The sequence below is a fragment of the Atractosteus spatula genome, chromosome 1 (genome assembly GCF_055471065.1).
Source record: "Atractosteus spatula isolate fAtrSpa1 chromosome 1, fAtrSpa1.hap1, whole genome shotgun sequence".
In the NCBI taxonomy this organism is placed as follows: domain Eukaryota; kingdom Metazoa; phylum Chordata; class Actinopteri; order Semionotiformes; family Lepisosteidae; genus Atractosteus; species Atractosteus spatula.
Genome location: NC_142706.1, coordinates 62,684,486 through 62,708,763, shown reverse-complemented (window position 1 = coordinate 62,708,763; position 24,278 = coordinate 62,684,486). Strand labels below are relative to the sequence as shown.

Genomic DNA, 24,278 nt, shown 5'->3' with positions numbered 1-24,278 from the left:
CGAACTTCCAGGTTGAAAGCCATGCAGTTCCAATACAGATTTTGAATTCCTGGAGTATTTCCCCTTCAGTCAGTTCAGTGCAATATAAAATCCTTAATAATAATAATAACAATAATAACAATAATAATAATAATAATAATAATAATAATAATAATAACAACTGTATGTAGTGCCTTTAAAAGTAGCTTCATATCTGTACAGGAAAACAGGACAAAAGAAAAGAGTTTACAAAGATGGGAGATAACAAAATCAGCACAAATAAAGACTAGGGATTAGAAAATGCAGCAGATTAGAAGATGCCAGGACCAGACAGACACCACTTAGGTAAAAGGGTTTCTGAAGAAGAAGGTTCGGAGTCTGGATTTGAAAGTGCTGGGGGAAGGTGACTGTGTGATATCCTGGAGGACAGAGTTCCAGAGCTCTGGGGCACAGCAGGAGAAGGCCCTGTCAGCCATAGAATAGAGGCAAGCTTGGGGCACACAGGAGACCCGAGTGAGATGAAAGAAGGTTGCAAGGTGGGGAGTAGGAAGGTAATAATCAGACAGGTCCTGAGGTGTCCAACCATGCAGAGCCTTAAAGTCGACATGAAACCTCATAGGACGTCAGTGCAAGAACTCCAGGACAGGAGTAATGTAATCACTTTAAGCAGCAACCTGGTGAGGCTTCTGGCTGCTGAATTCTGGACATACTGAAGTTTGTTCAGTGTGGACTTAGATACCCCAGTGAACAGGGCGTTGTTCTAATCAATTCTAGAAAAGACAAATGTGTTGACCAGCATCTCTTCTAGTCTTGGACAACGTAGTCTTGGAATATTTCCGAGATGGCAGAATGATATTCTTACAGTTGCACTCAGATCACTTTACTGTATGTTGCCCTAACTGTAGGATCACACCCTAAGTTGCCCTTTTCTAATGATTGTGATGAGTTGTAATTTATTGATCATTTAACCAAATGCAATGTTTTATTAAGGAAACTGGTCACTGCAGTCTTTAGAAACTGAAGACTTCGTGGCCTTTTATACAGTTCTCTGTGGGACAGGGCCTCTCTGTGACCACAGCTGGAGAGTTCTGCTTTAGTGCTTGATTGATTCACAAAGACAAATCAGAGGACGTCTGTAGATTCAGCCAAGAAACACAAACCACAGGACACAATTGTAGACTAGGAGGATGTGCTTTTAAAGCTGAAAAGAGGAAGCACTTGTACACAAAGAGTTGCAGGAGCATACAGCAAGCCATCCAGCCCTGCTATTCAAACGCATACCGCATTCAAGAAACAGCTAGGTAAGATCCTCAGACTAGCTACTAGCAATCAATCCAGTTAGATAGGCTAAATGGCCAGCTCTCATCAGTCATCTTCCCAGTTTTTTTCTTGATCTTCTAACAACATAGGTTATCATTCACATTGCTGTTTGACAAGTCATCTCCAGTAGAATTGTGCCCTCATGCTAAATTATTAACATCTAAAGAATTTGATTGATGGGACGTGTATATAATCGGTGATTCTGAAACTTGGCTCGGCCCCGTTGTACTTTATTCTCAGTTCCTCTGCCACATGACACTCTAAAAAGGATGAGATGTTGGTGCGACAGCCTCCCAGCTATCAGGCAACAAAGCAAGTTTTTGTTTTAAACTGTGTCATTCACATAAAGGACAGACACCTGACATGCTCAGAATGAATTGCTTTTTGTTGTCCTACAAGGCGAGAGACAATGACTGTGAATGCATCAGCTGCTTCCTTTTCTCATGCAGGTGATCTGTTATTTCGCCCGGCTGTTGGATGGCAAACATCCAAACCGCAGCTTGGTATAAGTTGTGATCATTGTGTTGTACGATTGATTACAGCCAGCACTGAAGCGATTTATTGTGAAAAATCCTTATCCCCTTTTTATTTAATGCGACCTAACAATGTTGGTCAAATACCGTGAAGTTATTCTAAAGAACAATGCAGTACTGGTCCACTCCTGCAGCCCTACACTAGACCGATAAGGGTGAAAAGATCCATCAAAGTAACTCCACACAGCCTCTTGGGAGTGAGCAGCCGTGTGCCTTTGACAGTGCAGCACAGTGGGAGAGAGATGCAGTTATCAAGGAATTCAAGGAGTAAATTCATTTAAGCAGACACAAAACATCCAGGGGCGCACTTCGAAAGTAATTTCTAGCTCTTGAGGCAGCGTGACAAGCAGCAAAGATAGGAAAGGATCAGCTTTGATTAGAATTTGATTAAATTGGCCAAACTGTGCTTAGAATGTAGAGTCCACAGCCAGCTGACGGGGTCTGTTCTGTTGTGTAAGGGAGCTGGCCGTGCTCCTCATATAGGCGCTGAAGGGGTTAAGGAGAGGAGAGACCTCAGGCAGAGCGTTCTGGTGGGTTAAGGTGCCAGCAGATGGTTCACAGGCTGGATAATGTTTTTCTCTTCTGAGAAAGCGGGCTGGGCTCCCCCAGGGGATTTCTCCTGCCCATGACCCACGCCAGGCTTGTCTGCCTGGGAGAGGAGGCCGAGCTGTGGGGCAGGGGCCCAGGCGAGGAAGAGGCCCGCAGGGAGGTCCGCAGATCAGACAGAATCCCAGTGCCAGTCCCAGTCGGGGCCCACAGGGACCGGGGGAGGGAACAGCTCTCATGCTGGAATTTAGATATTGACGCGGACGAGAGCCCAGCTGACAGGAGCCATTCCACAGCTTGCTGCCTGCACATTCTCCAGCCCGACCCCTGGCTTAAGAATGCAGCCCCGTAATTAAAACATTCCTGCTATTGTTGCTGCATTAGTTACTTTGGCACGCAGTCTAGGATGAAATGAACCTGTGCATGGCGAGAAGATTGTGGGATGCTCAACCAAACCAAATTCAAAAAGCGGCTCATGACTTAATATCTTTTTGTAGTCTTGAGGTTGTACAAAAATATTTACATGGCCTTCCTTCGTTTTAAAGTCTGCAATTCCGTCGTATTTCAGACATCCTCCGTTCACCATTTATTCCACAGCTACCCACGTGTCCCTTTGCCTTGCTGGATTTGTGTTGGCAGTGGCTGCAGTTGTATTTCTTAGCTTGCCTGGGGCTGAAGGCTTGACCAGTGAGAGGGTGAGCCTGGGAAAGACTTTAAAAGTGTCCATCTTACGTCCTACAGCTGAGTGTTTATTCTGAGTCCCCAGGGTTAAACACCTTAAAGACATACAGTACCGTACCAATGCCAGAAAACTTGAATAAATCTGCCAGCCCTTTGCAAAACAGCCAGAAGCTGAGGGAGAGGGGAAGAGAGGGGGGTGACAGTCGGGCATTTCATGATGTTCTCATGTAATCCTCTGTTGAAAAATATGATCTTACCAATCGTTACGAGACAGAATAATATAAGGAACGTTGGCTAAAATGTGCAGTGCAGAAAACATGATTTGTGGGAAGGATAATACATGCCTGCGCACAGGCGTATGTATGAGAGCTTCCTGATGTTAGTCTAAGTGGTGTCTCACACTCCTGTCAGACCATGACGAAAGCAGCCTGTGTTTGCATGTCATCCGCTGATGACAGTGCTGGCACTGAGGTCACTGTTTTCCTTCTGTGCCGGCGTGAGTACACATTAAATGATTTTCTGCTGTAACACAGTGCACGTCACTTTAACCACCAGGGCCACACGTTTTTAATTCCAGTTTTCTCCTGTTTCCAGTTCTTGTTCCAGCGGGTCTTGAAGGCAGGAAGGGCTCTCTATGCTGTCTTAATCGAACGCAGCCCAGGGCTGATCAGGGACAGGAAGTACCACCTCAAGACTTACAGGTAAAGTGGCAAAAGTCTTTAAAGGGGGCCAACCCATGAACATGAACCCTGGACAGATTGTGGTCTCATTCTAGCTCCTTGTGGTTGAAGTTCTCGAGTAGCATTGTATGCCTGGTTTGGAGCAAGTTCTAATTCATGCTGCTAAAACTGGGGTTCCGCTAATTCTTCCTGTGCTCCCTGTGGTAGACGATGCTGTACTGGGAAGGAGCTGGTGGACTGGTTGATGAAAGTAAATGGCAGCATCCAATCACGGAGCCAGGCAGTGGGCATGTGGCAAGTCTTAGTGGACGAGGGGATTCTTGTTCATGGTAAGTGTGGCAGTAGAGTGCAGAGTGACCCCTGCACCCCTTACCTTGCAGAGTGAGGGCTGGATGTCACAGATAACTAGGATGGTCGGTCTTGTCAGCATTCTGGATTCCCACTTGCCTGTTGCTTCCATTTACCCATCAATGATTTACTTACAGTGCCTTGCAGAAGGAACTGGAAGAGACAAGGTGGGCCCACCTTGTACTGATCAACAGGATGGCTTCTACACACACTTCTATGGCTTCTTCTCACACACTCGAAAAGAGTACGGGTGTAACCCCGGCATCCTGGCCAAATTTGCCCTTGGCCATTGGCCCTTACCAATCATGGCCTCCTAATAATCCCCGTCTATGAATTGGCTTCATCCCTCTGTTCTCCTCCCCACTGATAGCTGATGTGTGGTGAGTGTACTGGCGCACTATGGCTGCCGTCGCATCATCCAGGTGGGGCTGCACACCTGTGGTGGTGGAGGGGAGTCCCCATTACCTGTAAAGCGCTTTGAGTGGAGTGTCCAGAAAAGCGCCAAATAAGTGTAAGCAATTATTATTAATTATTATTATTATTATTCTATACCTGCTGGGTAAGGGATCAACCCGCTGTGCCTTTCCATCTTGGCTCACTGTGCCGATCCCTCTGCCCACCCAGGGGGAACGAGGAAGGGCAGCCGTGCTCCCCTGATCCTCCCACCCATTGGCCTGTCCATCTTGCACAGTGACGCACAGCAGGTTCACTGCCAGCCGGAGGACCGGCTCGTCCCTCGCTGACGTCACCAGACGTCTGGCCGGCTCCCAGCAGCTCACAAAGATCGCTCTTTCTTTGGGAGCCGCAGTGGTCAACCAATCCCAGACGTTGTCGATGGCGATACTTAGCTGGTACTCAGCCAACTGTGCGCTATTTAGAGAATCCCAAACCATTAGCTAGTGACATGGCCCTGAGAAAGAACGTCTGCTAAGCAAATGAACAGTAACCTGCAGGTGGGTCACAGAGCCCAACCTGCACTCAGACGGCGTGAATCTACACCTTTTCACTCATGTGCAAAGCGGGGTTCTCTTCGTCAGAGCCCACGCAATTTGCACGCTGATCTCCCAGCACTGCCTTCGGACGTCTTCCTTACCCAGCCTTCTCTCCTTCCGCTCAAGCAAAGCAGGAGCTGAACTTCCAGGACAAAGACGCCCAGTTCTACCACTTTTTGGAGGCCGAGTTCGGGGCGGACCACACGGCTACTGAGAAGGACTCGGAGGACGAGCTTCAGGAGGCGATGGCGTTGTTGGCTCAGATGGGTCCCGATGCCCTTCTGACCATGATCCTGCGCAAACCGTAAGTAGCCTGGGTCCCCCCTGCCCGCGGGCACCGCCGCGGATGCTTGTTGAAGTTGACTGAGCAGCTGGGCACGTTGTCTGCTGTACAGAGAGCGCTGCCACAGTTAGACGAATGGGCCCAGGTAAAGAGGAATGGCTCCAGTTTTAACAGAACATCTGCACCCGTCGCATCAGGGCCCTGTGTGATCAAACACAAGCTACCAGCTACAGATGTGTTAGTACCTTCTTCATTAGTGCCTTCTTGATCTAATTCCGTCTTGATTTTGGCGTTTTATTGTATACCTTGTGCCTTGTTTAAGTAATGCATGTATTCAAATTTTCCCTGTAGAGATTTGAACTCTAAAGACTATTGGTCTACTGGTAAAGGCTTATTCCATGCTGAAAGGAAAAGAGACACAACGTTTCGGTTGTAGAGCCTTTTACCCGTTCCTTTGCAACCTATGCATGCTGGCCCGGCTACCTACTTGAACTTCTTTAACTTACTGTATAAAACTATTGCCTAGTTAATAAAGGTAACAGGAGGAAATAAATTGCCAGACAGAAGTAAAATGTCCACTTCTCCACGGAAACATTGCCTCCTGGGCTTCTAACAAGGACGCTAAGAACAGTCTGAGGACTGGCAAGGCTGTTACCAGGGAGCTCTGATCCCTCTGCCCCACACATCTTCCTCCCAGGCCGAGCCAGAGGGGTCCAGAGGACCTGGAGGTGATCTTCGAGGAGCTGCTGCACATCAAGGCCGTAGCCCATCTCTCCAGCTCGGTAAGACTGAGGGACTATCCCTTCGCCCGCTTTCTTTTTACCGACACAAGCGCCTCGCCAGGGGGTCTGAAGAAGTCTAAGATCCCCCATTCCCAGCCCCCTGGTCCACGGCTCGAGGATGAAACCGCTCGATACCGACATTGTGAGACTCGTTTCTCGCTATAATGTCGGCACAGAGACATTTACTCACATCTGAACACTAAGCCACTCAGATTTTCAGATTCTGTTGACCCGGAGATACCTTCCTGTTATGTTAACCTTTTAATGCTATTCTGTACTTGTTGTTCATATTTCACTACCAAAGCATCAATGCCTCTCATTTTATGTGGGCACAGGTGTCTCTGGATTATTTTACAGTTGCACTGTAGTGCTACCTAGTGTCTAAAATGGGAAACAACCACCACCATTGCACATTGCACAGCACAACACACAGCACATCCTGTTCCACAGTGGTATGTCTATTGAAGTACAGGAGTCTCTGTCGTACAATACATACATCGCGGGGATGTTAGAATAATCAGGAGTCCGTGTTGCAGTTCCTGAGTTGGTGATACGCAGTATGGGAATGCATCCCGTCCCCATGAATGGGAATGAGGGGGTAGTGACCTTGATGTCCCGGATTTGTTCAGTCTGGTCTCCCTGAATTTCCCCTTAATCCAGTTAGTGAAGCTTGAGTGGTGGATTAAGTGAGTCCTCACTTCCACATGGAGTGCTTCGGCTCCTTTGAGATGAAAGGCTTTATATGTAAATGTGTGATGACTTCTGCATATGAACGTAATTAATTGTAAGATGAGGTGGTACAGGTACAGCTCGTGTCTGCACCCTGCGAGTGATTTCTCTGCTGCTCTTGCTGTTGAGGTCCGGAGGGAACTGGCTGCTGTGCTGGTGTTTGAATCCCACGCCAAGGCAGGAACACTCTGTGAGTAGTTTGCAATTTCCTGCGATTGCATTTTTAACGTGCTGCTGTACCAATGTACATGCGTCTTCTTGATATTTATACAGAGGTGTGTTGAATGTCTTCTTTAGTGTCTAAAATTAGCTGAAAGCATGCTGCTTAATTTGCAGGATTGTAGTGCTTTGGTGTGCCTACAGGAAGTTATTTGCACTTCACACAAGTCCAGAACTGGCTGCTTGACTGTAGAGGGACATAAATTGAAGTCCTTAATGAGCACAATTATGTTATGTCCTTGAGAAAGAACTGTAATTTATCTGTATTAATACTGTTGTATAAATGGGTATCGGTAGTGCTGGGGTGTTAAACTGTGACTGTTAACACCCATCGGGAAGTCTTGCATACTCAGCTTACTAAACTGGGATGAAGGTCCTGTTTTGTCACTTGTGCTTGTGAAGGACTTTGCCCTAAGCTGACTCCCAGTCTTGCTCTGCTTGTGCCAGTGTTCAGCCAAGGAGACAAAGGGACATCCTGGTACATCATCTGGAAGGGCTCTGTCAACGTGATCACGCACGGGAAGGTGAGTAAAGCTTGTGGCTCTGTAGTGCCGATTACACAGTCATGCCATCCATCCATTTTCTAACCACTTAAGGCGATTGAGGGTGGTGGGGGAGCTGGAGCCTATGCTGGCAAACAATGGGCACAAGGCAAGGGATCGGACTCCAGTCCATTGCAGGGCACACATGGACACAGACACAAACTCGCACACACTCACACGAGGGCCAGTTGTCCCAGAAGCCAATTTACCTCCCAAAATGTCTTTGGACTGTGGGAGGAAACTGGAGCACCTAGAGAAAACCTTTGCGAACACAGGCAGAACATGCAAACGCCATTGCAGACAGCACCCCAGAGCCCCAGCAATGCTAGACAGAAATTCTAACCACTGTACTGTACCACCATGCTGCCCTCGCACAATCCTGCAATTTAAAAAAAAAACGTGAATGCCCTTTTTGGTGCATCTTAAGGCACTTTCCAACCAAATGTCAGCAGAAGTTTATTGTATTGGGTGGCTTTGTCTACGGCGGACCCAGATGACCGTGTGCTCTGCGTGTGTCTTGTCATTGTAACAGGGCTTGGTCACCACACTTCATGAGGGGGATGACTTTGGACAGCTGGCCCTTCTGAATGATGCCCCCCGAGCGGCTACTATCATCCTGCGCGAGGACAACTGCCACTTCCTGCGCGTAGACAAGCAGGACTTCATCCACATCCTCAAGGTCAGTCCCTCAGTCAAATCCAGCAAAGCCTGATCTCCCAATTACCCAGCTCTATACAAGCAGCGCTGATAAACGTAATACTGTATGTGACACACCACCAAGCACAAAACAGAGCAGACACAAACACAGCAGTATGTAGTATGTGGCACCTTTGCCGTGAGTATCAAGCAGAGCCTGACATCTCCTATAACAGGCTGATACATATATGTGAAAGTATTGTTGGAAAATTGGACATTTCCACTAGCTTCGGTGTTTGTGTGCTCATTTTAATATGACAGGCCCCAGTACTCGAATACAGCTTTTTACTAGTCACAGGATATTCAAGGATATTGACAAAAATTCCCTTATTATTAGAAAGTAACACTGCTGCTACTGTACTAGCATGGGTTAAATGGCCGCTCAGTGGCCTCATTCTGCCCTCGTATGATGGGTATTTCTCAGCCCTGTTCAGCAGTGTCTGTGGTGCGGGCTCTTTTCCAGGATGTGGAGGCCAACACTGTGCGGCTGGAGGAGCATGGGAAGGTGGTGCTGGTGCTGGAGAAGAGCAGTCAAAGCGAGCAGTCCAGTCAGGGAGGCTCAGCCAACAGCAACAAGTAAAGACGCCCCCCCCCCCCCCTGCCACTAGGAGAACCGCAACATGGCCAATCAGGAATCCATCCAGGAATGGTGTAACCCTTTGTGTGCACAGAGGCAATTACAGAATTACAGAATTAGAGCCCCTTTGCTACACACTGCCACTCAACCACCCCATAAATGTAAATCCTAGGCTTGACTGTGGTTTTTCTACAGTCTATTCCAATCAGGGAACTTGGCGGCGTTGTACCAGACTTTCCATTGTCTCCTCAGGTACACGGTGATGTCTGGGACCCCGGAGAAAATCCTGGAACACCTGCTTGAAACAGTGCGGCTGGACTCGAACCCCAGCGAACCCCCAGGTTCAGTAGCAGAGGGGCAAGCGGAATGCTACCTGTTGCATTTCTGCTGCTCATAGACGAATGTAGGCCTACTAAATATATGAGTGTCTGAGAGGCCGGTCAGGCTCCCTGATGATAATCTGAACACTGATAAACTGATCGGATTTGTGGGAGAGAGACTTCCTGGAGAGGCTAAACAGACACTTGGCTCTCAAAAGGCAAACCTGACAGGCTCGCCATTGTTCCTGTTCTGCCTCATTGAAACCACATCCGTGAACATTTATTAAGTTCGCAGACAGTATAATCCACTGTAAGCAAATGGGAGTGGCTGAGGTGCAGGCAGTTTGGCCGGAGCAAAAAACGTTTTACAGGCTGGTGTAAGGGGAACGTTAATAAAACCTGGCTTTAATTCAGGTCTTGTGATTGTAACCGTGAACTGTGTTTTATTCCCCCAGATTCCTGTGTGACTGACTTCCTCCTAACGCACTGCGTCTTCATGCCCTCGTCACAGCTCTGCCCAGCGCTGCTGCACTAATATCCTGCCACCAGGCTCCCAGGAGGGTCGCAGTGTATCTTGTGAGGGCACAGGTCTTTCAAAAAATGAATCGATTGCTGTCAGGATGCAGAGCCAGTTATTATTATGGGGAAAAAAGGTCGAAAGTTGACTTGAATATGAAACACAAGCCTATTATTTGTACGACACCGGTGTTCGGTTGTATTTAAAATAAAATAGAAACAAGGATCCCATTTTATGGGTAGGTAAGGGTGAGAATGAGATCTGGGGGACTCAGGACAATTCTGCAGCCAGCAGCTTTATAATCTTCTAATAGAAATGTGAAGAAAACTGACTGTAGATCAGGTACTGTAGACATACAGGTACAGGAGAACAAGTACAGGAGAACTGGTGCAGAGAACACATGGCTTTAGAGGCTTTCTGCCCATTGGATTTCAGTACTGCAGGCTGTTTAACTGTCTGATTAGCCAAACACCTTTGGTGGTCATAACAGTCTGGTTCTGCCAGAGCTGCACTGGAATTCATTGATGGGTCTCGGTAACTGCTTGACCCTGACCTAGCAGATGACAAGATGGTGACCTTCTTGTGACGGTACCCGGCACAGTGTGGCCCTTAACCCCCCTGTGAACCTACCACACCGAGCCCTCAGAAGGCTCCGAGCTGGAGAAGGCGGCGTACTCCCTCAACAAGAAGCAGAAGATCATCCGCCTGCTGTACCAGTGGGTGGGGCTGTACGGGAAGCTGCTCAAAGAGGATCCCACAGCTGTGGAGTTTCTGGAGGTAAGGAGCGCAAACCCAGAGTGAATCCAAGGAGAGCTCATAATTAATTACCCAAGTGCCTAGAAATATACCAGCCTGTTCTAGCTCACAATTAATTACCCAAGTGCCTAGAAAGATGCCAGCCTGTTCTAGCTCATAATTAATTATCCAAGTGGCTAGAAAGATGCCAGCCTGTTCTAGCTCATAATTAATTATCCAAGTGCCTAGAAATATGCCAGCCTGTTCTAGCTCATAATTAATTACCCAAGTGCCTAGAAAGATGCCAGCCTGTTCTAGCTCATAATTAATTATCCAAGTGCCTAAAAAGATGCCAGCCTGTTCTAGCTCACAATTAATTATCCAAGTGCCTAGAAAGATGCCAGCCTGTTCTAGCTCATAATTAATTATTCAAGTGCCTAGAAATATGCCAGCCCGTTCTAGCTCATAATTAATTTCCAAGTGCCTAGAAATATACCAGCCTGTTCTAGCTCACAATTAATTATCCAAGTGCCTAGAAAGATGCCAGCCTGTTCTAGCTCATAATTAATTATCCAAGTGCCTAGAAAGATGCCAGCCTGTTCTAGCTCATAATTAATTATCCAAGTGCCTAGAAATATACCAGCCTGTTCTAGCTCATAATTAATTATCCAAGTGCCTAGAAAGATGCCAGCCTGTTCTAGCTCATAATTATCCAAGTGCCTAGAAAGATGCCATCTTGTTCTAGCTCATAATTAATTATCCAAGTGCCTAGAAATATACCAGCCTGTTCTAGCTCATAATTAATTATCCAAGTGCCTAAAAAGATGCCAGCCTGTTCTAGCTCACAATTAATTATCCAAGTGCCTAGAAATATGCCAGCCTGTTCTAGCTCATAATTAATTATCCAAGTGCCTAGAAATATACCAGCCTGTTCTAGCTCACAATTAATTATCCAAGTGCCTAAAAAGATGCCAGCCTGTTCTAGCTCATAATTAATTATCCAAGTGCCTAGAAAGATGCCAGCCTGTTCTAGCTCATAATTAATTACCCAAGTGCCTAGAAAGATGCCAGCCCATTCTAGCTCATAATTAATTATCCAAGTGCCTAAAAAGATGCCAGCCTGTTCTAGCTCATAATTAATTATCCAAGTGCCTAGAAAGATGCCAGCCTGTTCTAGCTCATAATTAATTATCCAAGTGCCTAGAAAGATGCCAGCCTGTTCTAGCTCATAATTAATTATTCAACTGCCTAGAAATATACCAGCCTGTTCTAGCTCACAATTAATTATCCAAGTGCCTAAAAAGATGCCAGCCTGTTCTAGCTCATAATTAATTACCCAAGTGCCTAGAAAGATGCCAGCCTGTTCTAGTTCATAATTAATTACCCAAGTGCCTAGAAATATACCAGCCTGTTCTAGATCATAATTAATTACCCAAGTGCCTAGAAATATACCAGCCTGTTCTAGCTCACAATTAATTACCCAAGTGCCTAGAAATATACCAGCCTGTTCTAGATCATAATTAATTACCCAAGTGCCTAGAAATATACCAGCCTGTTCTAGCTCACAATTAATTATCCAAGTGCCTAGAAAGATGCCATCTTGTTCTAGCTCATAATTAATTACCCAAGTGCCTAGAAAGATGCCAGCCCGTTCTAGCTCATAATTAATTATCCAAGTGCCTAGAAATATACCAGCCTGTTCTAACTCACAATTAATTATCCAAGTGCCTAGAAAGATGCCAGCCTGTTCTAGCTCATAATTAATTATCCAAGTGCCTAGAAATATGCCAGCCTGTTCTAGCTCATAATTAATTATCCAAGTGGCTAGAAAGATGCCAGCCTGTTCTAGCTCATAATTAATTATCCAAGTGGCTAGAAAGATGCCATCTTGTTCTAGCTCATAATTAATGAATTGTCCAAATTGCAGATGGGCTAACCTAGTGAGATGACTGTGACCTGTGATGGTATTTTAGACTGTAGAGCTCTGGACAAAAAAGGGTGTGTGTCAGATCTTCCATGAATGCAGGCTGCTTAAAGGAAAACCCGTGTTCTAGAGGGTGTTGCGGTGAGCTTTGGAACATTTAAATCTGTACAGCAGCACACCTATGAGCCAAACTGAGTAAACAGTGGCTGATCTGCCTTCCCTGGGCGGTCAGTTGAAGTTTTATTTCTGCTTAAGTTAACAGACACAGTGAAATGTGACTCCCATAATGTGTCTTTGCAATCCAGTTTTCAAAGCACCCACACCCCCCTTCTTTTCTGAACCTCAAGATGCTTTACCGTCCTCAGACCCAGGCTTATCGGGATAATCCCTTTAAAGGCGGTGGAGGAGGTGTGGGTTGAGCCGTTTTCCATTCTGCACCCTGCGGAAGGTCGGCATGCCCCCGTGGTCTGCTGGGCGGGCTTGGCTGGCACGGGCAGCTCCTGACTTCCTTGCGCTTTGCGCTTTCTGCCCATCCTTGTAATTCCCTCCCAGGGCCTGAAGGGGGCAGTGCTGAGGGACTCCCGTCTGACCGTCATGCTGAAGGAGCAGCAGCTGCCTGACCGGAGGAAGACCCGAGCGTGAGTGACAAACAGGAAATGGCAGGGGAGCAGAAGGCGGCTGCTCAGCGTCTGGCTTGCACCCCTGCTGACAGTCAAACTGTTGTCAGTCTTCTTCCTCTTAATGGTATTTTTAGTCACTGGAATTGATTACCGTTTGGAAGAACGTAAAGAGACCATGTGGATTTGTAAATGCCACCAAGACCTAAGCATTTTAGATTTAATGGTAATTATTAGTTATGATTAGAATTCATTATGATAATTATTTTCTCTCCCCGCTGGTTTGTGCAGCTCCGGTTCAGTGTCTCATTCTCCTCCTGAAATGTGCCTTTTGATTTCTTTCTCGCAGGCTGGAGAACGGCTACAGCGCAGCGTCTCAGAGCAGGGTGGGTTTCGCTCGGCTTGCCGTCTCTAGCTCCAGGGCGGGGTGGGGGCGGGAGGACACCAGCCAGCGCAGTGCTGGCGTGACCTCGCCACGACCTGTATTCTGCACGGGCCAGGCTGGCGTCCTCTCCTGTAACACGTCACAGTGAACGCAAACCCCCGAGTGCTCCGCGATCCTGTGCAGGACTGTTCTGAAGCAGACTGTCCCGCTGTCGTTCTCACAGGCCAACGAGTTCGACTGGTTTTCCGGTCAGGAGGAATGTGTGGGGAAGTGCCGGCCAATCAGAGCGCAGGATAAAGGTGAGGTTTCTATCCTCAACCATGCCGCAGTACCGCAGAGCTACTGGATCTGTTCCTTCACAGTGGGCTCGCCCACAGTCGGTCCTGCTTATTCTACCTGAAAGCCAAGCTCCATCGTCCTGAGCACAGACACAGAAGGGACTTTTTTATTGTTAATTTGCACATTTGGTGCCCAAGTCCGGTCCTAAGGATTCACAAGATCCTGCGAGATTTTCCAGTTGTTTTTCACTGCTCACAGACAATTGGTCAAATATTTAGTGCAATTTTAAAAAACAGAGAGTGCAGATGAGATGATAAGTGACCCCACACTCCGAAAGAAGCAAGGGTGTTGGAAGACCAGGCAGTTAGGAATCACTCACAGAACAGTCATGCCTTGAGATTCCCACCGGCCATTTTCTAATCCAGGCCAGAGGGGAGAGAGAGCCTATCCCAGCAAGCCACAGGCACAAGGCAGGACACACCCCGGACAGGATGCCAGTCCATCACGGGGGACAGACGCAGACATGTGCACATTCACCCAGGGCCAGTTTTTCAATAATTTTAATTAACCTACCAGTATGTTTTTGGACTGTTCAAGAAAAATCAGAGCACCTGGAGGAAACCCATGCTAACACAGGGAGAACATGCAAACTCCACCCACATTCAATCAAATGTCCGATTCTCTTCACAAGTCTACACAACTCATAGCTAGAAATCTTGCTGCAATGTGTCTCTCATTGGTCATCAGTGGCCTAAATTATTCAAACACACTTTGGCACTTATAGATCACTAATCACTTAATCCACCTGGATTCTATTTTACTCTTTCAACTCCAGTTTAAATCCACAGGGTTTTCTAAGGCTTATCCCACCTGAATATTTACTCAATTGAACCAACCGAATCTCCCAGGTCTAAAGCAATGGTAAGGCATCGATTTCACAAGTCCTGCGGTTCCTGCTGGCCTGTAACCATATGGTGTCAGAGATATTTGAATATTATATTTTGAAATGCAGCACTTTTATACTGCAGAGTAAATTGCACTCTACTCTTGTCAATGAATTGGCAAAAAGGCTTTTCTCGTTCTGTGTTTCAGTGATAAAATCTGCACATCATGTTTTTGTGAATGCTGCCCTTCTCACGAGCTGCGTTATGAGTCTGAAAAAGAGCATCACAGAATGTGACTGTCTGCTGGGATGGTGATGAAGAGTGGTGCACTACTTACAACAGTGGAATGAAGGGTTTTTACAGTACAGACCACAAAAATTCCAAAGCATAGTTATCAGTCATGAATGATAATATTTATATTGATGACCAGTGGGATTTATATTCGTTCAACGTGTACCTTTAAGGGCTGACAAGGTATACAAAGCAGTGAGGCTGATTATTTGCACAGTCGGTCTAAACATTTTGTTTTGTTCCAGTAATGACTGGAGTATTCCAGGCAGGGTTCAGAATATGCTACAAGAGTTTCAAGGTGCACTACATTGATGGGATACCAGGCACTGTTAGAGTGTGCTCACAGCTTCTTTTCACTCTTTGGCACCTAACTTTTTTCATTCTAGTTCACGTTTGCTTGCCATTTGTGTCAAGTAAGTGGGAATTCTTTCTAGAACAGCTCCATAGGTGAGAGATCTGGGGACTGGGGATGCTCTCTTCATGATTAGGAGGACGCTTGGCTTCTCTTTGTCCTCTTTAAAATGCCTGGTGTAGAAGCAGACTTTGGAGTCTGTTTTTCTTTTTTCTTCATTAACAACACTTTCCCAACAACATTCTTGCAGCTGGATAGCTTAGATCATTACCTTAAGTGTGACACTTCCTCCCTGGTCCTGGTCCATTTACTGTTAAATTAGTCCCAGTAATGAGCAGCTCCAGGCTGATAAGAGCTGAGCTGGAATGAAACCCTTCAGAGACATGGGCCCTCTGGACAGGACTGCCCACCCTGGCTCGCACTCGACTACAAGTTAGTAAACTGACCCCAGCCTGTCTCCCCTTGTTCCCCAAAGTGCTTTATGAGATCTTCCGCCCCGATCGCACCCCCATCTCCCTGATGCTCCCGGTTGACGCCTCTGTGCAGGATGTGATATCAGCGCTTGTCAACCCAGGAGGGAATCATGTCTTGGTCAAAATTAACTCCTCTGGAGGTAGGGCAGTGCTCCGTTGTGATTTCCACTTCTGGCAGGTGTCTGGATTCCTTCCACAGCTCAGAAATCCTGTATCCTAATGCACCATGATCTCAGTTTGGACTGGGCTGACTGTGTCACACCATAGCTGGAGATGCAGGATCGGGAGCACACTGTAGCTGGGGATGCAGGATCAGGAGCACACTGTAGCTGGGAATGCTGGATCAGGAGCACACCGTAGCTGGGGATGCATTATCAGGAGCACACTGTAGCTGGAGATGCAGGATCAGGAGCACACCGTAGCTGGAGATGCTGGATCAGGAGCACACTGTAGCTGGAGATGCACCATTTTGCAAGTCAGACCACAATCCATCCTTTCCTGAATTTTCTGGGGAAGCTTCCTTGCATCCTCTCAGAGGAATCCCAGGGGACACCTGGCTGGGACGAGATGCGCTAGAGCTAATGGGAGGGGTCTTGGTGAACATGGCGTGTCTGTGTTGTGTGTTTCAGAGAGGGCCCAGCTCAAACTGGACACCACGGCTGTCTTCACGTCCCTGGGGGTGAACGAGAGGCTCTTCCTCTGCACTGCCAACCAAGTGGATCAGCTGGTACAACCTTTCCTTTGCTCCTAACGTTCACTTCGCACCTGGTCAGGGGCTCTGCTGGTGTTTTGTAGAAAGCACATTCTGTCCAAAGTAATTGTAAAGTGAGCACCTGCAGAAATTCATCATTCGCCAGCTAGCTTTCCGACAATATGCCTGCGTGGAAAAAAACCCCACAATCCTCCTGCAACTCCGTTCGGCGTTCCAAGGCCAGTAGATGGATTGGATAGTTGGATATGGATAGATTGAGCTGTGATTGCATCACCTTCAATTTGTGCTGAGTGTGGGGTCACACATGTGACCTGCGCTCCCAAAACATGAAAAGTAATTCCCCACAAATTAAGTTATTAATCTTGCTCACATGCTCTGAAAGACAGGCTTAAAGGTCAAGTTACCAATTAATCTGTTTCAGTTCTGCAGATACAGTATGGCCTTGAAAAGTCAGAATATGACTTTAATTTTAAATTGACCAGAATCAGAAAGGGTTATCATGAGAATTAAGGGCATGTTTATATTTATACTGTATGTTTGATCTCTGCATAACCCAGAAGGAGACCTGAACTGGAACGCAAGAATTATTTGTTGCTTTGACTACCACACAATCAGAAATTTAAACATTGTGGAAGAGATGGGTGATCATGGCCTGGGTTTTGGCAGATTCCTCTGAAGGAGCAGCAGGGGCCTGAGCAGGGCACCCTGGACTCCCTGGAGCAGATGAGCTCTAAGGACATAGCCTGCCAGCTCAGCGACTACGACTGGGAGCTCTTTGGCGCCATGCATGAGGTGAGAGTCAAGTCCTGGTAAAGGCCGGCACACCAGAACCCTTTTCATGATGGCAGCGTGACCACAGATAAAGATCTACAGGCAGTGACGCTCTTGTCTCAATCAGATTGTCCTGGACCCCATTTTCACCCTCATCATTCTTTTATGCAGAACGCATTCTTAACTCCCATATGACCCAAACAATTGTGGAATGTCACTGGATTAGTAATTGCTATCTTTTTGGGTTAAAGGTGTAACTTGCATTTGGTTTCACCTGTGGGATTTTTTATATTTTCTGCTCTTTCGACACTCAAGAGGGCCCTGCTGTTGTTCATCCCCTGATGTGCAGATTGTGTGTCACTGTTTAAACTGTGAACGCCCACAATTGTGAAGCATCATACTCAGTAGAGCAGGGGTTTTGGCAACAGTGACTAGACGTTGAGAAAGCACGGCATTTGTGAGGAAAAAGTCACCGTATAGAGTATCTCTGAAAACAATCTTATTAATTTCAAAAAGTAATGCCTTACACAAATCATGTGTAACTATAATGGAATACTTTTAAAAATAATTGTATCCAGTACTCCTTGTAGTATAGTAAGATTTTTAGTGGCAGACACTGAGATGTGTTTAATGGCTTGAGCTGTTTAAGTGCTCTACCTCAATATTTCAAGCGCTCAGGTCTAATTCGATTTAGGAACAACTAGACAATCAAATTTGTTGAAGTGGGATTGGGTTGCAGTACGTAAAGCAGTCATTTAATAACATGATTGATTCATGATGCACTTGTACCCACCTGACAACAAATAATTTTTTTTTTTAAAGGATAATGAATTAATGGTACAGTTTAAGACAGACATGGCATTAAACGCACCAACCACAGAACTGCCACCTCTCAGATTTCTCAAAGAGCAGTTGAGATAGGGCCCAGGAGAAAGTATGACCTTTAACCTTCATCGCCAGTCCTTGGGGGTATTATGACCTTTAACCTTCATTGATAATACCCAAGGTAAAGAGTGTGACCTCTAACTTAGCTCCATCACCAGTCCATAAGGGTAAAGAGTATGACCTATGACCTCCATCACCAGTCCATAAGGGTAAAGAGTATGAGCTATGACCTCCATCACCAGTCCATAAGGGTAAAGAGTATGACCTTTATGAGCTTTAGTCCCGAGGGTAATGACCTCTCTCTTTCTGCATCACTCTCTCAGGTGGAGCTGGTCTATTACATATTTGGGCGCCACAAGTTCCGGGGAGCCACCACTGCCAACCTGGAGCGCTTTGTGCGCCGGTTCAATGAAGTCCAGCACTGGGTGGCCACTGAGCTGTGCTTGTGCCCTGACCTCGGCAAGCGGGCGCTGCTGCTGAAGAAATTCATCAAGGTGGCCACCGTGTGAGTCTGCCTGTTCGTTGCAGACCGTACCCCGTGCATCTGGCAGCAGATCTGGAGCTGGATGCGGCTCCGTTATGTGATTTTAACAAAGACGCGTTGTTCACGCTTCTTGTCTCTCGGCCAGAGTAAAACTAGAAACAGCTTCAGGCGGAAATTCAGCCTTAAGTGTGATCCCTTCCCTTTCTCACCATTGCCAAGGTCTAGCTCAGTGTTACAGGAAGTACAAACTACACGTCTGCTCGGATTCTGCCCTTTGTCTGCAGCCAGCCTGGGATGGGTATCCAGTAAACCAGGATCAACACTGATGAGAATAGAAATCTCTTTCATTCTTAAATCAGCACAGCTTATCGATCCACAACGACGGAAATACAAAAAAAATCTGCTTTTTGTTGAAAACCGTACAATTTCGCCACGCAAGGTCTTGAACAAGCTGCTCAGCCGTGTGGTTGAAGCCAGTACTTTGGTTTCTTTCAAGAAACGGCTGGATAAGACCGTTGGGTCAATTCATGATGGACTACCAAACGGGTCAGATGGGCAGAAGGCCTCCTCTCGTTTGTAACCTTGCTTGTACTCATTTCTTACTAATTTGATGGCAGCTCCAAAGACCAAATCCCTCTCTGCCCAGAGCCGGGCTAGAAAGAGTGTACAGAACCGCAGCGGGAGAGACGCCGGGCTATCATTCTGGGTGGCGTTCCCAGGCTGGCTGTTTCCTGTGTCTCAAGTGTCGTCTCGGTTCCAGGTTGAAGGAGCAGAAAAACCTGAACTCCTTCTTCGCGGTGATGTTCGGCCTGAGCAACAGCGCTGTGCAGCGTCTCTCCAGGACCTGGGAGGTGAGATCCGTGGGGGGGGGGCCGGGAAGGGGGAGAATGGACAGGCGCGAACGGGCCACGGGTGGGGCAAGAACACACTGGAGTGGCAACACTGAAATCATGCTGCTGTAGCAACCTCTGCCCCTGGGGTAGAGGGAACTTGGGTTTCCCTGGAGACCGGCTGCATAACGTTAGAGCACTTCCTTTTCTAGAGAGAGGTGTAAATCAGGTGTGGTATTCTACAAATAAGGATGCAGGATTTACGGAGCAGGGGATGCAAGATGTCACAGTGCAGTTCAGTGAAGATTTGAAGTGAAAAAGCGCCCTTTCCAGAGAACACACAGAAAAACATTGCATTTTCCTATAACGCACCCATACATTTACAACCCTCTTTTATAGTTCAGTCTGAGTTACCAGATATGTTGTGTTTTCGGGAGAGAGACCTTTGCACATACATTACTTATATAAATACTGCCCGTCATAGTGGTTATTTGTGATAAGTTATCCCAGCCCTTCAGTTATTCTGAAATGTCAAATACAACAGATTTCTGCCTCTCTGCAAAGAGCAAATTTAGAATGAGCTCCTTCAGACCCGCAGATCAGACTAAAAAAAAAAATAAAACCTTTCATCTTTACTGAAACACAATTTGGAAAAACAGTCATTTTGTTCACGGATCACAAAACGTGATTAATGAGGTGCTTTTCTCTTTATAAAGTGAATAATTAGAAAAATACCCTGTTATTTACTTTAATATAAAGGTCTTTTGTGTTTTTTCCACAGAGACTGCCAAGCAAGACGAGAAGAATCTATTGTGCTTACGAGAGGTTAATGGTACGTCACATTTTATGTGTAAAATATATTGTCATCACAAAAGCAGGAGAGTGAATGCTATTAAACAGCCTGTGTTAATCACTATATTGGAAACCAAGAATTTATTAAAAAACCGTTCTGCAAATTCACCTCAAAATACTGACTGCTTCCAATAAGAATTTATCATCTGGATAACAAAAATGATTGTTCTGTACAAATTAAAAATGCCTTCTCATAATATATACAGGTAATTAATGCAAATGAGTCTTTGAAAATGAGAGTCATACACCATAAATCAAAGCGATGTGTTTCTTTTCTGGCAAACAAATGGACTATTATTTTTAATTACTATTTGATGTTTTTGTGCAAGATGGCAACGTTACATCATGAGATGAGTAAAACAGTACAAAATTAACAGTGACAGAGCAGGCCAGAGCTGAAGGACAGGTAGACAAAAATTAAAGCCAGACTAGTGTCTTGCAAATCTTTCAAAATTGTACTTAACAAAGCAGCCTTTTGCAAAAACTTCACTGGATGAAAACAAAACAGGGACACAGGTACATGCAGTTGCATGCAAACGTTTGGGCACCCCTGGTCAAATTGTGTGTTTCACAGAATCTCTAAGTAAAAAGAAGTTAACACAAGCTCTGCAAGGTACAAACGTAAACATGACATATTTCTGCACTTTGTAATGTACAATTACTATTTATTTACTGAATTTAACAGATTGAAAAACAGTGAATGTGGCACATGCAAAAGTTTGGGCACCCTTCCAATCGAATCATTAATACTTTTTTTGAGAAACATGCACTTTGACTAGAGGTGCCCAAACGCTTGCATACAACTGTAAAAACAATATTTAAATACTCAATCAGCAGATACTACTGCATGTAAAGCACTTTGGATAATAGTGGGTTAGCCATGCATCAAAACCATCTGCTGTTCTCACCACAGAACAGTTTCCTATCTTGCCCAAGGGAGGGAGCACCGGGAGATTCCGAAACTCGCTCAAAGGCTGCTCTGCGTCAGTGGTGCAGCCAGGGCCTAAACTGTACAGATCTCTCCGGCCTCCTGACCGGACTGCCCTGACTTCCTAACACCTGTCAGGCACCTGTGAGGTCTTCAGCCAAGTGACGCAGTTGTTCATTGACATGCACCTCTTTCTCAGGACCCCTCTCGCAACCACAGGGCCTACAGACTGGCTGTCGCCAAGCTCAGCTCTCCTTATATTCCCTTCATGCCGTTGTTATTAAAAGGTAAGTAACTGCCTTGTCAGCTTTCATACAGGTCGTCGAAAACGTTAAGACCGCACAAGTGGAGAATATGAGGTAACTGCTAAGTTACTTCGCTGCTGAGGTGCATACAGTATGCTGGCACGTACGCTTATAGCAAACACTGCCACCCACAAAGGTACCCATTCCATTCACTGCTACATTAAAGTCCCAGGACACGTGTGATCTCAAAGACAGACTGCTCGCAAGTGTCTGCAGGTAAAATGACACACCTGGCAGCGGTGTAGGCACCGTGTTGAGCCGAACATGGCTGAAAGAATCTCAGTGGAGATGCATTCTGGTGGCACATTCAGTCTGGCCTATGGGATGTGTACACTAAATTCTGCTGACTCCCATTACTCTCTGTGAGGCTTGGGAAGTATGAAGTAACTTTTAAAACTACTTTGGTGGGATTTGCCCAGTTCCTTAACCCATCATGTTGAAGGAACACAAAACAGGGCATTAACCAACCAAGTAACATCTTCTTAAAAATGTAGTCACTTGGCAAAACATTACAAAAAAAACAGGTAAAAGTGCAAAGTGCAAAACAAAAATAAAAACCGGAACATCTCACTTCTTCTTAAAACTGAGTCTCTGTGATTTTTTTTTCCTGGAACAGATATGACGTTTATTCACGAAGGCAACAAGAACCATATCGAAGGTCTGGTGAACTTTGAGAAAATGGTAAGATTTCATTCAAAGACAAGGCAGGCTGCTGCATCTTGGAGAGACCTCAGCCAGTTGACAGGCTCGGTTTCCAAAAACAAAAGAACAGGATTGAAGCAGACCTCCAGCCCCCTAAAAGCAAATTCCAAACATATCAGCTGACAGCCGCCATCTGTCCGAGAGAGACCTCCTTATAATGGAAAGTCGTCCTAGAGTTGTGGGTTTGCTGGATTTGGGATTTGCCATTGCAGAGTGTGTCAACGGCTTGATTTGATCACGGCACAGTCCTTTTTGGCATGTTTTGGTTTTTTTTACACTGACAAAGCAGCAGTTATTCAAAGTGACAAAGGAGTCACAAACAGAGATGAGGGTGAATCAAACATTAGCTGCATAATTGAAGCGGAGGCTTTATATCCTTTTAAATCCATGGGTGTCAGAGACATTGGGATTGCGTCTCGCCAGCCAAGTAACCGAGGTGGGGGCACGTGAGCTCTTTCGGTTTGCCAGTGGTGAAAAACAAAAGGGGGAAGAAAAAAACATGTTAGAAGCCTGGATGAGTTCAGCCGCCTGTCTTGGGTTTCTGTTAGTTTTTACAGCTCTGGAGGAACGTCTTGCTCTGCGATGGAGCTCCCGTCTGGGAGAAGGTGCTGGACTGCCTTGGCGTCTGTTTCTCTGCCTGGTTTTTCCCGGTTGCTAGTTCATCAGTAGTCCTTTGTTCCCTTATTATTTTTTGCGAATTCAGTTGTTGAATTTCTAGACATCGACCCCTGCCAGAACAGTAATGGCCCACATGTGTAGCTGGGATCTGCCTCCATCATCTGTTAGTCACTCCGGCTTATTTTTACTCCATGAGCTGTGTGCCTCCTGAGCACTATGCCAGACAGTCCGGCTGTCTGAGATGTGTCTTTGTTGTAAAGTGCTTTGCGTTTCTTAAAAAGCATTTACATAGCCAGATTATAATTGTTGCAGAAACAAAATCCTGCAAAATTACCCCTCAGTCTCTCACCTACAGCTTCAGAATCAAATGACCAGCAGGTTGTTGAACTTGGGTTTTAAAGTTCTGCTTTGGATAAAGGAAGGAAACTGATTTACATGAACACTAAAACATTACTGTGACCTGGACTCTGTTTACATCCATTTCCTCTCTCCTGTTTTGTTTGTTTTGTCAGCGCATGATTGCCAAGACAGTGAAGGTTGTTCGGGAATGCAGGAGCCAGCCTTACGGTACCAGCAGAAAGCTTTACAATTTTTATTTATTCAAGTCGGCGACACATCCAATAAATTTAGGGATATCATGGGGGAGCCAGAGCCTATCCTGGCAAACAAAGGGCACAAGACGGGGTATACCCTGGACAGGATACCAGTCCACCGCAGGACAGACAGACAAACACAGACACTCACACACTCGCGCGGATTTTCACAGAAGCCAATTCAATTGCCAGTGTGTCTGTGGACTGTGGGAGGAAACCGGAGCACCTGGAGGAAACACATGCAAAATCCACACAGATAAAACCCCAAGTCCAGAAAGGACCTGCGCCACTGTGCCACTCACTAGCTTTAACATTAAATGTTAATAACTAAATGGTACAGTATAGAGCATTGCAATGTTATTATAAAAAGACACAAATGAGTTGTCAGGATATTTTTGCTGACATGCACTTTTCAGATAAATTCATCAGCTCTTTGCTGCTCTTTTCTTTTAAGTGACATTATGTATTTTTGCTGCAGTCCCAGCCTCTCCTCAAAAGGGCCTGACTGACCGGGTTTTCTTGGAAACAACGGCAGTTCGAGTGTCTACCTGTAAGTGGCGCAAACTTGTGGTAAGGCTTTTCAGCGCAGCCTTGCTTTTTTCAACTCAGGCATGGCCTCTGAAAAATGAATGTGGCTCATTAACAGGAGAGAGGCAAAAGACGACACGTAGATGGTCCCAGATATATACTGTATCTGTAACAAGTAAGACTTCTGCCCAAGATGTTCACTCCTGGTTCTGGAAAGTAATAACCAAGCACTGATTTACAGATCACTCTTATCTGTCTTTTAGAAAAGATTTTGGTCAATTTTGCAAGCAATTAGGTTAGTGAAGACATGAGAGGTCCTGAAAGGCAGGAGGTGCTGATGTTTTCTTTTCTGAGGACCTTTAGTTTAGTCAGTCAAAAAGACGACC

General features: G+C 45.9%; 1 protein-coding gene across 2 annotated transcripts in view; it reads left to right on the top strand.

The window, feature by feature from the left end:
- rapgef3 (Rap guanine nucleotide exchange factor (GEF) 3) overlaps positions 1-24,278 on the top strand; it is a 52,080-nt gene that overhangs the window by 25,457 nt on the left and 2,345 nt on the right. For both annotated transcript variants that reach the window (XM_088915163.1, XM_088915155.1), the window contains 24 exons: positions 3,654-3,760; positions 3,947-4,068; positions 5,206-5,383; positions 6,060-6,144; positions 7,003-7,063; positions 7,540-7,616; positions 8,167-8,313; positions 8,794-8,906; positions 9,160-9,248; positions 9,683-9,761; positions 10,371-10,521; positions 12,956-13,041; positions 13,370-13,406; positions 13,629-13,704; positions 15,687-15,824; positions 16,314-16,411; positions 17,063-17,188; positions 18,376-18,557; positions 19,297-19,387; positions 20,148-20,198; positions 21,346-21,433; positions 22,068-22,132; positions 23,284-23,338; positions 23,843-23,914. In XM_088915163.1, the coding sequence (XP_088771289.1) occupies positions 3,654-3,760; positions 3,947-4,068; positions 5,206-5,383; positions 6,060-6,144; positions 7,003-7,063; positions 7,540-7,616; positions 8,167-8,313; positions 8,794-8,906; positions 9,160-9,248; positions 9,683-9,761; positions 10,371-10,521; positions 12,956-13,041; positions 13,370-13,406; positions 13,629-13,704; positions 15,687-15,824; positions 16,314-16,411; positions 17,063-17,188; positions 18,376-18,557; positions 19,297-19,387; positions 20,148-20,198; positions 21,346-21,433; positions 22,068-22,132; positions 23,284-23,338; positions 23,843-23,914 (2,374 nt within the window). The remainder of the gene's footprint in view (positions 1-3,653; positions 3,761-3,946; positions 4,069-5,205; positions 5,384-6,059; positions 6,145-7,002; positions 7,064-7,539; positions 7,617-8,166; positions 8,314-8,793; positions 8,907-9,159; positions 9,249-9,682; positions 9,762-10,370; positions 10,522-12,955; positions 13,042-13,369; positions 13,407-13,628; positions 13,705-15,686; positions 15,825-16,313; positions 16,412-17,062; positions 17,189-18,375; positions 18,558-19,296; positions 19,388-20,147; positions 20,199-21,345; positions 21,434-22,067; positions 22,133-23,283; positions 23,339-23,842; positions 23,915-24,278) is intronic.